The sequence below is a fragment of the Propithecus coquereli genome, unplaced genomic scaffold, assembly GCF_000956105.1.
Source record: "Propithecus coquereli isolate 6110/MARCELLA unplaced genomic scaffold, Pcoq_1.0 Scaffold122, whole genome shotgun sequence".
Classification (NCBI taxonomy): domain Eukaryota; kingdom Metazoa; phylum Chordata; class Mammalia; order Primates; family Indriidae; genus Propithecus; species Propithecus coquereli.
Genome location: NW_012136303.1, coordinates 6,130,713 through 6,148,370, shown reverse-complemented (window position 1 = coordinate 6,148,370; position 17,658 = coordinate 6,130,713). Strand labels below are relative to the sequence as shown.

General features: G+C 54.7%; 1 protein-coding gene across 1 annotated transcript in view; it reads right to left on the bottom strand.

Annotated features, from left to right (window-relative positions):
* Positions 1–463: 463 nt before the first annotated feature.
* SIRPA (signal-regulatory protein alpha) overlaps positions 464–17,658 on the bottom strand; it is a 42,917-nt gene continuing 25,722 nt past the window's right edge. Inside the window, exons 4-8 of the mRNA XM_012637713.1 lie at positions 17,102–17,454; positions 14,772–14,885; positions 11,734–11,758; positions 5,436–5,487; positions 464–2,971 (exon numbers count right to left, since the gene is read on the bottom strand). Coding sequence (XP_012493167.1) covers positions 2,717–2,971; positions 5,436–5,487; positions 11,734–11,758; positions 14,772–14,885; positions 17,102–17,454 — 799 coding nt within the window. The 3' untranslated portion in view covers positions 464–2,716. The remainder of the gene's footprint in view (positions 2,972–5,435; positions 5,488–11,733; positions 11,759–14,771; positions 14,886–17,101; positions 17,455–17,658) is intronic.

Sequence of the window (17,658 nt, the reverse complement as noted above, 5' to 3'; positions counted from 1 at the left end):
GAAAGAACCAGATGTCCAAGACGCCAGCGGTGGTGAGGGGCCACCAGACCCAGCTGTGCAGGGCTAGGGCAGGAAGGAAAGACCCAACCCTGCCCACGCCAGGCCTGGCCTCAGTGCCTGTTACCTCCTTTGATCCCCACGGACACCCTCACAGGGGTATTACTGCCCCCCTTGTGCGGATGAGGGGCCCAAGCCTCAGAGAGGTGAGTGTCCAAATTCCCACAGCTACAGAGTGGCAGAGACAGATCCAAATTCAGTTGTCTGCCTGGATTTTTGTCCCAACTTTACATAAACTCCTCATGAGCCCGGGAAAACAGAAGTTTTATGTCTGTTAAACCTAAGTGGGAGGACCACACTCTGCAGACTGTTTCGAAGCCCTGAGCCTGGGGACAGGTGGACGCCAGCCCCTGAGGAGGCCCCAGGACATGCCGCTCACAAAGACAAGGACACTCAACACCTGAAGGAGTCGTTATTACCCAGAAATCTTTATTACAAAAATATTTTGCAAGCCAAAAAGTTTAAGTTGCAACTATATACAAAATGGGGCCTGTTTCCTTCCCAGCAGTCTTAAAATAAACTCCTGAAACCACACTCCTTCCACAGGGTTGGTTCAACCTCTTCCTTTCCCTGGGGCTCGATACACAAGGTATGGGGAATCTCCAGGTTGCCAGGCTGAAGCTAAAGCTCTATGTCTTCCGTGGCCTCATTCCCTTATTTTCCCCTCCAAGAATTAAAATAAAATTAAATTCAAATGGCACCAAGAAAACATTCTTTTCAAATTCTGTATGTGTGTATGCATGTGTGCGTGCGTGTGGGTGCACACGCGTGCGCTGTCTCTGAGCAGAAGAGAGGAAGAAGGTTTACGAGCCAACCTTTTGGAATTTGGAAACAGCCCGAGCCAGGTGGCCATGGCCACTGTGGCTCCCAGATGCCAGAAGAGCTCTGGCTCATAGGGCCAAAGCTGTCCACATGGTCTGTTGGCTCAGCTCCTTCCTGGATGCCATCATGGAAAACACCAAGTCACCATCCCCCAGAGAGCTGGGTCTCTGCTGAGCTCCCAAGTTTCACTTGTAGGAACTCCAGGAATGGGCAGGATGGCTCAACATGCCACTTCTACAGCCTGAGCCAAGAATCCCTGGGGCATCCCATGGCTAGGGGGTCACACACATCTCACCCCTAAGAGTCATATATTAAGACTGAATCAACAGGGCTTGCAAGTCTGCTTGCCCTGGGCCCAGCCAGGCCCTCACACCCAGTTGGAAGGGTGGGGATCAAAGGGTGACTGGGTCACAGCCTCTGCCCATCCTCTTGGAATGGAGGGACAGAGGGTGGGTCAGCCCTGGCTTCACAGCTGTGCCACCCCCCTGCCTGCCTTTGATTCATTCCAGTTTGATCCCGATAGGGTTAGAGAGCGGAAGTGGAAGATTCCTGCTTCAAGGATCTGGAAGGGGGCAGTCGCTAAGGGGTGGGGCAAACGGCCAGGCTCAGTGGCCTCTGCACGTCCCTAAAGTGCTTGTGAGAAGTGGTGGGGACGGGTGTCACCTTTACTCTCCCCACTTTACAGATGAGCAGACTGAGGCATTAGGTCTGGACAAGAGGCAGCCTAGAGAAGCCCCGGGCAGGATGGACTTACCACAGTGGGGTCACGGAAGGCAGAAGAACCAGCCACACGGCTCGTCTGAGAACACGGCCACGACAGTCCCAACACGGAGGCTAAGTGTCTCCAGACAGCAGCCACACGGATCCTTCTTGCCTGTCCTCAGGGCTCTGGGACTAGGAGGAACTCGGTTTCTGCTGTAAGAAAATCCCTCCAGGACAACAAACTGCTAAACCTCAGACTTCACAAGACCCAACCATGTACTTCAACACGTGACAGAGCCAAGATAATGCTGCTGTTGTTTTAAGAAAAAAACAAAACGAAAACAACACAGATCAAGTTTTCTAACACCTCAGTTTCAAGATTGCACGTTTCACATTTCTCAATAATTTACAGGCGTCCACAGCGAGATGTTGCTTAGTGCTAGCTGGAGGGAGCAAGCTTGGGTCTAGAAAGGAGAGGCGGGTCCAGGTGGAGCATCACAGTTGGGCCCCAAGGAGTCACGGAGGGGCCCGAGGAAGAGGAGGGTTTTGTCGCCAGGTCCTATGGGGGGAGGGGGGTTCCTTGGAGGGTCCCCTCCTCCTCTAGGGCTGTGGCTCTTCGGCCCAGGGATAGGGGAGGCCAGGACCACTGGCAGCAACCTCACCAAGTCACGGGATGTGGGTTCCAGAGTTTCTTCCAGCTTCTCTATGAATGGGGCAGTTTAGTCTAAAGGGAAAATTTTCCCCAGAAGCCCCAGTTGGGTGGTAGTGGTGGTGGGAGGTGGGGTTTTCTCCTCCTCACCCTGGAAGATCAGGCTTTGGAGCATCAAGGAGGCAGTCAAGGGTCTCCAAGACCCACGTGTTGGTGGAAAGAGGCACAAGAGTTCTTGGACCCCAGGCGGCTCTGGCCAATTCCCAGGTCGGTTCCCCGGCTGGTTTGGCAACGTCAGCCTCCAGATGTGCGGCAACGAGGGGGCCGAGGCTACCCTGCAAGTGTTGGAGAGCCGCCCTCACCCTGGTCCCAGGGCCTGCGCCGCCCCGGCCCTCCGGGAACTGGGCTGGCTGTCCTCACCACGGCCGCTCCACGTGGGACAACAAAGCCCGTGGGGACGGGCCCTAGAGCCGGCTGCGGTCCCGTTTACTTCCTCTGGACCTGGACGCTGGCATACTCCGAGTAGGACGGTTCGGGCTTGGGGGCCGGCTGCTTGGGGGTCCGGTTGAGGTGGACCATGTCCAGGTCGGCGTAGGTGAGGGTGTCCTCGGGCGCGGGCGGCGGGCTGGTCTGAATGCTGGCGTACTCTGTGTGGTTGTTGGGCTCAGCGGCCCGGGGGGCAGATTTCTTCCCCTTGGGCAGGTTCAGGTCTGCATAGGTGATGTCATTTGTGTCCTGGATCTAAAAGAGATGGAGAGAAGTTCATTCTGGGGCCCCTGGTCTGCTCACCAGAACTGGGTACCAGGTCTGGATGCTTCTGTCTCCTCGTGGCCCGTACTGGCTCGGCCCTAATTCAGGTCCCCTGATGCCAAAGCCACTTGCCTCCAGCCCTACCCCTTCCCGTCCACCTTCCCCCTCGTGCCTGCAGTGTCCTTCTGAACTGCAGTGGGGTCACCCTACAGCTTCGCCTCAGTGTCCCTCCTCCCACTCCTGCCTCTTTCCAGCCCGAGCCACCTGCAGGTCTTGCCCCTTTCCCATGTCCGTCCCTGGCGTGTGTGGTCCCTTCTCCTTGTATTGAATCCCAGCCCACCCTGTAAACGTCAGCTTGAGCTTGAGCGTGGCTTCCCCCAAGGCCCTGCCCTGCCCTGCACTCCCCTGGCTGGCCCCAGGGCTCCTTCTCTGCGCTCCTCAGCCCCTCACTCCCCAGCGGAGTGTGCGACACCCAGGACTGTGTCCCTCTGGGGGCCTGAGTCGATGCTGCTGTCCCCGTGGGTTGGGACCTCCATTCACTTACTAGTTTACTCAACAGACATTCACTGGGTGTTTGTTAGGATGCAAATACCAAGGCTGCCACAGAAGCTTGACCCATGTTGAATGAATGATAGAGTGGGTGGCAACAATGTCAGCCTCGCTCAGGGTGGAGCTGGGCCCTGGGAGACAGGGAACAGGGGCTGTGCGAGAACGAGACCACCGGTTGGCGTGGTGGTGAATGTTCTGGAGTCAGAAGGCCTGGGTTTGGATCCTGGTTCTGCCTTCTCCAGCTGAGGGACTTTGGACAATTCACTTAACCTCTCTGGGCCTTGGTTTCCCCATTTGTAAAGTGGGGATAATAATAGTATCTATTGCCAGGGCTGCTGAGAGGATCAAAGGAGATTATCGAGGCGAAACACCTAGAACAGAGCCCGGCACATACGGAGCTTTTACGTTCAATGAACGCCAGTGATCATCCATCACTTAGCAAACCCGAACACCTCCCGTGTGTTAATCTCATCACTGCTGCCTCAGAACTGCCCATCGTGAATTACAAAGTTTGCTCCCTGTGTGCGCGGCACCTGTGCGGCAGAAGCAGCGTGGAGCTACCCCCACCTGCCACGGCTTCTAGTTGCCGCATGATAGTAACAGCTGATCTCAGCTCTCGGGGCCCACACGTGCCACGTGATCACACAGGTCACCCCATTCAGGCCTTACGACGACCCTGCTCGGGAAGGATTATGGATTCCATTTTACAGGTGAAGAAACTGAGGCCGAGGGAGGTTAAATGATTTGGTCAGTGTCACCCAGGTGGCAAAGAACCAGTCTGCGGGACTCTGAGGCTGTGCTCTCAGGACACGGCTCCTCTGTCCTGAGCCCGGGGTGTGCCCACTTCGCTCCTGTCCAGGAGCTCACGTCGACGGGCTGCGACTCCCTGCCTGGCGAAGACTGGCCCCTGGCACTGGGAAACTGAGGTACGACCGCCAGTTGCACAGGAGCGGGGCCCTGACTGTCCTGCTCCCTGCGGGGCACACGGTGGCTGTGAGGTCAGTCTTTGCTGAATGTGAATTTCGTGCAGGTTTCAGTGACCAATTCCTTTCACCGTCCTCTTTCCCTCAGAAGATTCCAGAAGGAAGTCCAGATGTAAAATGACCAAGGAGAAGGCCTCCCTCTCCCATGACTGGAGATTGTTTTGTTTTTCTTAATTACAACCTGAGCTCGTGTCCAGGGCTGCCGGGTGCCCCATGGGTCGCGACAGCAGACCGAGGCGTTTTGGCCCACAGATGCCATCACCGGCCCGACTCCTTCAACAGATGACATCTAAAATGATGACAACGGCCTGGGGAATGCCAAGGGCAGCTGGCACTCCCTCGTTCTGGGTTCAGAGCAAGGCCTGTCTTGTTACAAGACGCTAAGGAGCCCTCGGCCTCCGAGGTCTGACAGTGTCCGCCGGTGATAAGCAGGGCTAGGTTTCTCTATAACCACGGTGCCTGCAAAATCGCCTCAGCAACGTGGACCAGAAAGCACCAGCCAGAGGGAGTGTGCCCTGGTGTGAGGTCCTTAATGACGCGGGGTCTTCTCATCAGCAAAGGTAAGAGAGGCCCCGGCAGGCTGTGCTGGGCTGTTCCTTTCTGTAAGAGCCGGGCCACAGGGACGCTGCGTCCGGCAGAGGGGACCGGCCTGGGCAAATGCGCAGAGGCAGGAAGGGACAGTCCACACCGAGGGAGGCTGCAGCCTGGCTCCAGGGCACCACTGACATAGGACATATTGTGAACAGAGGCCCCCCAGAGTTGTGCCATGGGCAGCACCGGGGACACAGGGGAAGTGAGGAATGTAAGATCCTCCACACCCCACCCCTCCCCTCCCAGCAAGAGCCTTAATTTAGATTCGCATCTGCAATTCCGGTGGATGCAAGGAAATCATACGATGGAGATTCCCAGGAAGGGCGTCTCACCAAGGACTGTACCTGGGTTATTTCTCTGGCATTCTTCTCGGGCTCATGCAACCTAAAAAGGCAAGAGACACACACAGATAAAAATACCCTCACTATCTCAAGTGCTCATGCAAATTGATAAGCATAACATTTAGGTTCCACTTCCTACATGGGTAAAGGACATGGGTGAGCGGTTCACAACAGAAACACAACTGCTTATCGCATGTTTGGACAAAGAGGTCAATCTCACTAAAAAGGAATTTTAAACAATGCACTATCTTTTTTTTTTCTTTGAACCTACTCTACTGGCAAGGATCTTTAAAAATTATAATACTCGGTGTTGGGGGAGGCACGGGGAGACTAACTGGCACTCTCGAGTGTTGCTGGTGGGAGAGGGAAACCAGCACAACCTTTTGGGAAGCAGCTGGCAAAATCTAAAGCTTGGAAGGTGTTCTCATCCTTTGACTCATACTTGCACTTCTTTTGGAGGAATTCAAAATATAGAAAAAGCTTCAAACACAAAGGCATTTATCACGGGTGCGATGGGGGAGGGAGGTTTACATCTTAGGGCTCTGCCAATTGGGACTGGTTAAGGAAATTAGGATAAATTCACGGATAAAGATTTAAAAGGTTTATAAGACGGCATTTCTTTAAAATTAGAAATGATTACATTAAAACGATAAGTGAAAAAGCGGAATTCTCTGTGGGATTATCTCAATTATGAAAAATGTGTGGGTAACACTGGAAGGAAACACCGCAAAATGCTAACCACGGTGGTCTCTGCACGGTATTTTTTCTTCATTTTAGCTTCTCACAGTCTCCAAATGTTCTATGTTGTGAACATCTATGTATTATCATTAATAAAAGGAAAGGGAAAGACCAAGGGTGTGCTGGTTAATCAAAGAAGTTGTTCATGCACTTGACTCTGTCCTTGGAGGCCAGGCTTGGCTCACCAGAGGGCAGGGTTAAGGTGATGAGCAAACCAGGGCCACCGGCTGGGCAGGAGCCATGTAAGTTCCCAAGCTGGCAACGCTGGGGACGTCAGCCTGGATACTGTCAGAAATGAGCAATGGGGCCTGGACTGCTCGTTGGGTTATTAATGGAGTTGGCACGGGTGCTTGGCTCAACAAGCAGTTCTGGGGCAATGGCAAGCCCCACGTGGCTGCACAAACAGCCCTCCAGGAGCGGGGACACGTCTGCTAGGGGAGACCACACAGATCCAGCCACACCCCGCCGGCTTCCAGCCTTCTGGGGCTCCCCACTGGCTGTCTGGTCCAAGTCCAACTTATCACCCTGCTCAGAGCCCCACGTGGTCTGGCTCATTCACTCCCCTGCCCTCAAGTTCCCACTTAGCCACCCACCACCTATTTCAGGGGGGCACTTCATGCTTCAATAACAGCCGTGAATGACTGCCTTGACCACTTTTTCTCTTGGTTAACTTTCGTGTCTCCTTCAAGACTCAACTACGGTGTCACCTCCCTGGGAAGGCCTTTCCAACAGTGCTGGGCTGGCTGGGCTGCCCCTCTGTGACAATCTCAGACGTCCCTGCATATTTGCACGTCTGGTGTACACTGCTGTCTGTCTGCCGTGCTTCCTCACCACGTGGGCACAGGTGCTCAAAAAGTGACTTGGAATGAATGCCAGGCGCCGCAGGGGCTTTGCACACCCAGTCCTTCCTGCTTCTTCATCTGCTTCATTCCTTCTCTTCCCTCAGATGCTATTTTAAATATCCCTTTCCCAGAGAAACCTTCGCTGAACCCCCAAACTCAACACTGGGTTTGTCTCTCTCAAAGCTTTATTTCAGACTGTGACCAGTTACCCCCTTTTTTCATGTCCCTCTCTCCCCTGGTCTTTCCTGTCTCAGCGAACAGCTCTGCCAGGCTGGAGACGCGGGAGTCACCCTTGTTCTCTTTCTTCCTTCACAACCCTCGTCTAACCCACCGCAAGGCTCGTGGGCTCCACCTCCAAAATATCTGTCCAACCCAGCCACTGTGTCCCCTTCCCCATCCCGGCTCCCCAGATGCGTGAAGAGCCTCCTCCCTGGTCTCCTGGCCCCTCTATCCCTGCCCTGCTGCACTGCGGTCTCCACATTCAGAATGCACAAACGACGTCACATTACTTTTCTGTTCAGAACACTCAACCCCTTCTCACCACACGGTGAAATCTGTCTCTGGATCCCAACCGGTGAGGCTCCCGTGCTCTGCTCCGCGACCGCTCTAGTGTCCGTCCCCCTCCTGCCCACACTCCGCTCCCGCTACTCTGTCCTCCTCCATCTTCTACGACCATGTCCGGCTGCTCCTGCCTTGGGGTCTTGGCACTGGCCGTTTCCTCTGTCTGGTCTACTCTTGCCCAGGTATCTCCACGGCTGGAGCCTTCTCATTTATACTCTAAACATCACCCCCCAGACGAGCCCTCCTGATGGCCCCACACCCAGCTCCCCGCTCTGCTCCACCCCTTACCCGGCTCTACTTTGTTTACTCAGCCCCGAATCACACCGCTGAGACCCCAACACCTACTCCTGCGCGGGCACATCGCCAGCAGTCCGTATGTATGTGCCGAATGAACAAATGAAGGAAGGAAGGACGGAATCTCTCCTGTTGGCTCGTAAGTGCCATCAGACCACGGCTGTGTCTTGTCTGCTCCCCCCTGCAGCCCCCCACTCAAAGCCCGGCACCGAGTTGGGCTCAGTCCCGTTGAATAAATGAAAGAATCGGGGAAACCCTAAATATTCCAAGAATAAACGCAGTGAACGTCTGACAAGTGAACAAATGGCCGACAGAATGAACCCCAGTGCCCAATTAAGGGAGCAGAGACACATTTTTCTCTTGTCTGAGCTGGGGAAGATTAGACAACGTTCTGCCTGTACATTCCTAACCCAGGCAGTTAGAAAGAGCCAATCTCTCCCCCGGCCCTGCAACCTGAAAAGCCTTTCAGCTCAAAGTGGCGGCCCCCACCTCGCAGCCTCCCCAAGGTGCCCGGCTGTTGCCCACACCGGCGTCCTCTGCGAAGCGGCTGATCCCAGCAGGCCGAGGCTGAAGCCGGCCGCTGCGCAGGAAACCACCGCCACCACTCACTAGCTATTGCTTTGGTTTAGAGAGATGAAAGGGAGCAAGTGATCTCATGGCTCCCTTGGTAGGCCCACACTGGAAAAATAAAAAACAGGCAGAAAACGGTTGGCTTCTCTGGGGAAGAAGAAATAGGTAGCAAGTAGCGCTTGCTGTGAGCAGTGAGGAAGAGCGCCAGCGTCGGTGCCAGAGAAATCGAGGCTGGGGTCGTAGTTCCCAAACTTTCTAGCTGCGGGACCTTGGGAATGTCGCACGACTTCTCTGAGCCTCAGTTTCCTCAACCATACGACAGGGACAATAACCCCTGGGAAGAACTGCATCAGCGCCTCCTGAGAACTTGTTAGTAATACAAATTCTGCATCAGAGGCACCGAGGGTGGGGCCCAGTAACGCGCTTTAACAAGCCCTCCGGGGCTTCTGCGACACACTTGAGTTTGAGAACCACCGTTCTATAAAACAGGGATAGTAAATAAACCACGGGGATTTTGCAGTAGTTGAAATCACAAATGGGCTAACATATGCAAAGGCGCAGCCGGTGCCAGGAGCACAGTAAGTGCTCAATAAATGGTGGCTGCTGCTGTCATTATTATTACTGACAACATCCTTTTCTTCCAGGAACTCATTGTCTAATTGGGGAGATAGGAGAAGTGGGGAAAAAAACCAGACAAAAACAAAACAAAGAAGCAGTTCCTTCTAGATCTAGGGCTGTGTAGCCACTGAGGAAGCGTTTCAGGGATTCAGAGAAGGAAGAGACTGGGGAGTGCTGCAGTGGTCTGGGATGGCATTCATTCATTCATTCATTCGTTCGTTCATTCGTGCAATAGGTGCTTTACCGAGCACCTATTCCAACCCAGCCGTGGTGCCAAGTTCAGCAGCTACTAGCAGTGAACATGAGGGACACAGTCCCTGCCCTAAGAGGGGTGAATTATAAAATGGGGACAGGTGCAGAGACACTTTGAACACAGCAGGTGGGCTCACAAGAAGCCCCCTAACCATGAGGTGATGCCTGGCTGAGCTCAGAAGGAAGAGCCAGGGGTGCCCGGGTGAAAGGACGGGGCCCACTCTGGCCTCCATGTTGCCCAGCTCCAGGGGGTGCCGCTCGCAGAGCCCACTGTGCCCGCTGCCCTGGAGCTATGGGACCCTAGGTGGAGGCGAGCAGGGGTGGGGAGCACCTCACAGGGGAGAGGCCAGTGCACGAGGGCGAGGAGAAGGGAGAGCAAGGGCCCAGCCAGTGGGAGGAGGGAAGGGACCACGGTGTGGCTGAGCCCCCATATGCGAGGACAGGGGGTGGCCAGAAGTGAAACTGTTAAAGTCAGCAGGGCACAGGCATTTGGACTTTATCTTGAGGGCCCCAGGGAGCCCCTGAAGGTTTTTTGGCCAAGGATGGAAGCGAATCTTGTCCTTGGAAGAGTGTGCGAGGTGTGGGAGTGTGGCAGGCACGGGCATGACTGTAGGAGAACACGTTTCCCCGGAAGGCAGTGAAGAGCCCCGACCTGCTGCAGCAGCGGCTCCGCTTGCTAAGGGAGGAGGAGGCTGGGAGGTTGGGCAGGGCTCAGACCGGGCTGCTGGGCGGCAGAGGGGCACCTGATGCTTCCCAGAGCCCCCTCTGCAGGGGAGATGCTCCCGCTATGTGCAGCCACTCTGCCTGGTATTTGCAGCCTCACTACAACCATCCCTTACACCCCCCACTCGGGACACAGCACCCACTGCCCCCAGCCTTGAGGTTGTCCTTGACTTTAAATCCAATCCATCTGCAAGTCCTCTTGGCTCAACCTTCAAAAGACATCCAGAATCTGATTTTCTCTCAGCCCATCCCCAACCTTGGCCCAGGCCACCATCCTCTCCTGCTTGGACAGCTGCAGTAGCCTCCACACCGGCCTCTCTGCCTCCACACCGGCCTCTCTGCCTCCACCCTCACCTCCTACAGCCTGGGCTCCACACGCAGCCAGGTGACACTTTCAAACAAAGTCAGGTCACGTATATCCTGTGGCCCACCATCCCGCTGCGGGCAAAACCCTGAGTGCATCTGACAGCCACAGCCCCAGACCCCTGGCCCCACTCCAGATCCTCTGTCCCTGCTGTGATTCTGAAATCCATACAGCGCTAAAAAAGATCGAGAGATTGACACGACCCATTTGGTGGTGAAACCTGCCCTGAACCAACACGAAGCTATTTATAGCTGTATTTATTTATCACCCTCAGTGCGCATGTCCGCATGTCCCATGCAGGCACGTTCACATGGCAGATGCTGGGGTGCTGCCCCTGCTCTGCTGGGGGCAAACATCAGAGCCCTTCCTAAAAGCTGAAAAAGCCTTTCTACTAAAAGATTCGTGACACATCTGGCTGCCTGGGCTTCTGCAAAGGGAGTGAGGACCTGCGTCTCCCTGACCTTGTCTCCTGCCCTCCCCTCCTTCCGTCCGGCCCAGCACACAGGCCTGCTCCGTTCCTTTGTGCACATCCTGCCGCAGGGCCCTTGCTCTGCCTGCTCCTCCCGCCACAGCCCCTGGCTTCAGGTCCCTGCTCCTATCTCCTCTTGAGGGGCGTCCCCTTCCTCTGCCTAAGACAGCTGCCCACCCCCATTCACCTCCACCCGCTTGCTGCGTAGGAGACGTCACCACCTGACGTTATGGATGGTTCAATGCCAGCTGCCTGCTTCCCTCACTGGCGTCTGAGACTCATGAAGACCTGGGCTGATGCCTGTTCGCTGCTGTGTCACCAGCTGACCCACACAGTAGGGATTCAGCAGCGGATCACCGCAAGCTAACACGCCGGCTGTGATGTAATGTCACTGCCGAGCCTCTGACCAGCTGCGAGCTTCGGGAGGGCACAGATTCTATGCTACTGACCCCGGCGTTCCCAGGCTGCGCCACAACAAGGTACTCATAAATATTTACTAAACAAAGGAAAGAGCAAAGTATACAACTTGGATCTGGGGAGCATCCATCTGGAGGCATGTGCAGGATGTCGTGAGGACAGAGCTCTCTGGAGGTCTCTGCCGCAGACCACAAGGGATTAGATGGGGGCCTCGCTGTCTGCGGACAGCAGGCAAGAAATCATTGCCCCTGTGCACTGAGACCCCCTTATGTGGGACAGTGATTAAAAACAAACCTGGCGTGAATCGGTTTGGAAAGAACTAGAAAGGCTGAGTGGCACAGGCGGAGGGTCAGTGGGCGTGGCCCGCGCGTTGCAGCTTCGGGGGCTGTCACACACCCAGATGCTAACTGCGAAAGCGTCCTGGGCCCATGATACACTTACCTTGTAGAAGAAGTGGAACCCTTGGCTGAAAGAGAAAAGAAACAAAAGCCAGTTGTTTGAGCAGCAGCACAGTTTTCTTATGTAACTTTTTTGGGGGCAAAGGTTTGCCTCCAGGGATGTGGGGAGGAATTAATGAAATCAGATCCTTGGAACCAAGGAAACCCCCAAACCCATGCAGTGGGGTGGTCCATTCTCTCCCATCAAGGAAGCCCCTGGGGGGCAGGCTAGGCCTTCCTGCTTTCCTACTTCTGGAATTGCCGAGGGTCCAAAAGTAGCCTTTAGCCTGGGAGGCACCAACTGCCCTTCCTCTGTCTCAGCCTCACCCCCATTCAACCACAAACCTCTGCGGAGACCCTCCAGTCTGGGCCTTGCACTGTGGAGAACAGATTCTAGCAGGGCTGAGAGTTGGGGATCAGATGTGACCTCAGGTCTGCCACCAACTCACCCGCTGTGTGACCCTGGGTGGGTCCATTGCCCTCTCTGAGCTTCTATAACTTGCAGGGTTGGGCTGAACATACATTTATTTACATCGCCACTTTCCAAAAAAGGACCTCGGGAAGAAAGAAAGTGTTCCTCTGGCTCAGGGGTTTTAAACTTGTGATATGGGGCAACCCACAGAGAAGCCTCCAGGGTTCAGCAGCCATTGACTCCCACTTTGCTGTGAAATTGTAATTAAAAAGCAACATGCACTGCTACGGGCAGGAGGCTGCTGTGGCGTGAGGATCCTCGCTGCCAGGTTAACGCTCGGTGCCTGGCCAGGCACCGGGTCTTCAGGTGAGCTGCGGCCAGCCGGGAGGCTGCAGCTCCGAATCTGACGTCTGAGTGGAGGCTGACAAGAGTACAAAGTGCTGGACATAAGTCGTCTCTGGGGATCCAGGGACAGGACACCCGTCCCCCCGACTTTATACCAAAGGGATTATGTGAGCTTGGCTCACACAGCTGTTAAGTGCTGAGCTGAAATCAGGACATTGTACTGTGAGTCCTGAGGGGTGGAGGATGGCAGGACCCCTCCAAGGCCCAGAGAGGGAGAAGGGGCATCTGATTAGGGTGGAGGGAGGTGATGTACAGAGTGGCCCTGAATGTGGTCCCTGGGTTTGAATCTGGGCTCTACCATCTACTAACTGTCAGGCCTTGAGCAAGCTTTATAACTTTTCCAAGGCTCAGTCTCCACATCTGTAAAATGGGGTTAGTAATATCACCTGTGAGGCCTGTGGTAAGGACTGACTGCGTCATTACAGGTAAATCCCTGTGAGCAGTGTCAGAATTGCTGAGTGAATGCTAGCTGTCCCTGTCACCGGAGCCTGTGCTTGGGAGCTGGGCTCTGCACACAGACCCGTCACTCAGGCTGGACGGCCTTCCCCAGCGTGGGCAGCTTTCCAAACCCCACTCCTCCTCTGCAGCACCTAACCCCACAGTAGTGAGCTCGCGTGTGCCAGGAGCCTGGCTTGGTGCCCAGGGCTGAGAGTTCACTAACAGCCACCGTGAATGTCCCATCCCACAGCCCACAGGCTGGCTTGTCACCCTTGGTGGGCAAGGGACCTGATTTCCCACCCTAAGGAGGGGCCTTTCTGTGTAGGGCTCTGCAAGAACTTTAGGGAAGCCACTGGGTAGCTCCCCTGGCGGGACGCCCTGCAGATCTGGAGAGGCAGGGCCTGACACCAGCCCTCCCAGATGGGAGCTTGAGGCCAGCACCTCCCAGCAGAGTCCCTGCAGCCAGCGCAGGAGGGAGGAAACTTGGGGGCAGAGGGGGAGGCAGCGCAGAAGGGATGTGTGGCTACTGCACGACACGCCTGTCCAAGCTCAGCTGGGCGCCCGGCTGCAGAAGGGCAGCCCAGGATAGCACTTTGCAGGCTGTGGCTCGCAGCAGCTCACAACCAGCATTTTTAATAGAAAACAGAATAGAATATGATGAAAAAGAAAATACCAGTGTTTCAATTTTACATATAAAGGTGTGTGTGTGTGTGTGTGTGTGTGTGTGTGTGTGTGTGTGTGTTGGGTTGAGATGTGAAATGCATTTCTATTGCTTACAGTAAAAAAGGTTTCAGAAATACCAGCTGAAAATTTTCTCCTCCAAGAGCGGGAAAGAGAATATGTATTTATTGAGGTTCTAGAATGTTATCAGACCTGCTATTTCACATGAGCTTATTTGGGTCTCATAACTATTCTCCAAGATAGGCATTGCTAAACCCATTTTACAGATGAGGAACTGAGGCTCATGGAGGCCAAACTGATTGTTTAGTCACCATATATCAAGGGTCTGAAACCCAGGTTTGTCCGACATCAAAGCCCGAGTCCTTGCCACAGCAACACCCCCTCGGCCCCCCAACACACACAGACACACACGCGTGATGCACACGCACAAACAAGGGGGACATGTGTCTTGGGTTTGAACCTGTGCCCTCCTGCCATGCAGTAAAGGTTATGCGCACCTTGCCACTGTGAGGGGGACCTTCCAGGGAGGTGGCTCATGTTTCTGGGCTCACATACAATACTGACAACAGGAGCTGACAAGTACTGAGCACTTGTTGTATGCCAGGAACTTTCCTAACATCTTCCATGCAGTCACCCACTCAATCCTCCCACCTTGGAGGGCGTGTGTCATCGTCCCTTTGCTCCAGCCTCCTGTCTGGGGCCGGGCACATGACCTGAGCGTGTAAGAGGAAGGCAGATTTGCCAGGTGGCTCCTGGGAAAGACGGTTTCCTCCCTGAGACCGGTAAGCAGGGTCCCCAAGTTCCCTCTTGCCACCCTGGCAGCTCCCTTGCTTCTCTGCTGAGCAGTGGCCCTGGGAGGACATGGGGTCCAGGGCAGTGATGACCATCTTATAACCACGAGAGAAATGCCAAGGAGTGACACGCCCAGACTCCAACGTGGTGAAGCTGCTGCCCCAGCCCTGGCACCGCTACCTCTGGATCTCTTGCTACTGGAAGTCACTGATGTCCTTTGGTTTAAGCTACTATAGGCCAAAGCTCCTAGCGGCCTCTGCCCGCAGGACGGTCAAGGGGCAAATGCTTAAGGAGAAGGAAGGGAAGGTGCCCACCTTTGTTCTGTCTGATCCGGAAGAGGTAGAGGGCCGCGATCAGCAGAGCCACCAGCAAGGCGCACACGATGCTCACCACGATGTAGATGCTCCAGTCCTTACTGTTAGACACGCCTGGGGACCACACAGAACAGCAGCTTCGCGTACGCAGATTAAGAACAGAGAAAACCAAAACCCACCGCTCCTTTTCACTACTGGGCGGGCATCATTAACCAAGAACATCTGCCTGGGCCTCCTCGGATGTCTCAAGCCACATGGGCACACGCACGGTCTGCACACGCTTGCCCCCGAGGGCCATCCACAAGCAGCACAAAAGCCACGCTGTGGTGCCAGGAGAGAAAATCCTTGCTACTGACAGCCACAGAGGAAGCCCAGCTGCAGGATGTGAGCAGAAATCTCTCTCCTGAGGAAGAGAAACACGTTCCTTCTCATCTGGAGTGAACCACAGAGCGGCCACAAGGGCAGCACAGATCCAAATGAAACTCTGAATCAGCAACCGGGTGTCACACCGGGTGGGGGCAAAGGGGGACAGCGAGGAGTGGTGGACGTGCCGGCCAGCTGCCAGGCTCTGCAGAGCTCAGGGGCTGACCCGTGATCTGTGCCCGGGACCTGGGCCGTGCATGCTGAGCTCAGGAGTCGGCACAGGAGCTCCGAACCAGCACACCTGTGGCTGGCCCAGGGCGCCGGTCGGGGATCCCAGACCACAGCACGGTGTTAGTTGGGGGCTGACATGTGGGTTCAAATCAATGCCCCTGACTAGCTGTGTGGCCTTGGATAAGTCAGTTAAACCTCCCCCCATACCCTGGCATCCTCTTCTGTTACTGGGGCCAACAGTAATCTCTACCCCACTGACTAGCTCTGAGGATTACCTAACTAACTAACCAACCAACCAATCAACCAGCCAACCAATGCTTTCATCCTCTCTCAAAGTATGTACTGAGTGTCTGCTGGGCACCAGCAGATGCTGGATAAGACAGTCGTGGCCCTACCAGCTGAGACGCAGAGCTGAGGGTCACAAAGCTCATCTCTTTAAACACTGCCACAAACAGGCAGAGGCCCAGAGAGGGGCACTGACTTGTGCAAAGTCACACAGCAAGTGTGCAACAAAGCCAGAGTGGAAATCCACACGTCCTGGCTCCTGGTGCGCTGCACGGCCCGTAAAAACCCAGCATCAGTGAAGTCAAAGGGCCACTTAGACACGGCCCCAAGGCTTCTTTAGAGCCTCCCTGAGGGTGCAACAAGGAAAGAAATGTCCTCTGTTCAAAGCCATTCAAGGGTTTCTACTACGTACAAGGCACCGGCCACGCTGATGACAGGTGATGGAACACTCCATGGTGGCACTGAAATGCCAATTAGGGGCAGCCATTAGAAAAAAGAAGAGACATACATTGACAACACACTGGAGGGGGCTGAGGAAATGACACCTCGTGCTCTCAGAAGAGAGCAGTGTTATTGTCACCGTAAATGCGTATGTGCTTTGGCCTAGAAAGCTCCTTGGGAGATGGTCCCACCCCCAGAAACAGTTGCTTGTGGGGTGGAACATGCACAAGGTTGTCCACTCCAGTATTTCTGTTGTTAATGTTTTTGTTTTGTTGAGACAGGGTCTCCCTCTTTCGCTCAGGCTGGAGTGCAGTGGCATGATCATAGATCACAGCAACCTCAAACTCCTGGGCTTAAGTGATCCTCCTGCCTCAGCCTCCCAAGTAGGTGGGACTACAGGCATGCGCCACCATGCCCAGCTAGTTTTTTAAATTTTTGGTAGAGATAGGATCTTGCTATGTTTCCCAGGCTAGGCTTGAACTCCTGGTCTCATGTGATCGTCCCGCCCTGGCCTCCTAAAGTGCTGGGATTACAGGTGTGAGCCACCGTGCCCGGCCTTCACTGTAGTATTGACTGTAGTTGAGACAAGCTGCAAATGCCCTGACTGCCCCATCCCCACTCCCAGGGGGGCAGACTGCCCATGGCAGCTGGGGAAACCAGGCAGAGTCAGAAAGAGTAGGCAGGAGCGGGTGGGAACAGGGGCATAATGACTGTCAGGTGAAGAAGGCAAGAGGCGTGAACAGGTCATCTCCCGCCCTCCCTCCTCTCCTCACGTAATACATGTTTATGTCGAAAGATATACCAAGATGTGCGCCAAACTCTTACCAGTGGTCACTGGTAGAGTGTGGAATTTGGGGGAATTGATCTGACTTTAAAATTCTGCTTTATGTTTATAGACTTCCAGATTATTCTATAATAAGCACATAGACTACTTTTAACATTAAAAAAAAAAAGGATAAAATGGAGATAAAATTTTAAAAGAGCTGAGTCAGCTACAGTGGAGGCCTCACCAGGGGTGGCACCAGCGCCCTGCTCCTTCTGGTGGGTGGAGACCACCAGGACGTGGCTTCTGCTGACCGGCGGCTGCCCGTCATGCTCCACCTGGCAGGTGAGCTTCACGTCCTCCCTGTGGGCAGATGAGTTCACCAGGAGCCAGCTGGTCCAGCTGTAGGTCCCATCCTTGCTCTCTATGGGGGTCGAGGCCATTTCTGTTCGGGACACGTTTCCGTTCTCCAACCAGGTCAGCTGTAGGCTCCGGGGGTAGAACCTTGTCACCCGGCAGGTGACGTTCACCGGGCTCCCTGCCATCGTGGGCTGTTGAGTAACCTCCAAGGTGGGCGGAACTGAAACAGCACAGGGCAGAAGCTCTGACCTTATGGCACAGGCAGAACACAGAGGACGGGCTGGATAACTTAGCTCCCACCACCAGGGCAAGGGCATCACCCGGGACAGTGCTAGGCATGCAGTAGGTGCTCAAACATTGAAGGTACTCTTTGCATAAGAGTGAAAGTACTAAGTTCAATGCTGGCACACAGCAGGTGGTCAAGGACTGGTAGCACCTATTAGG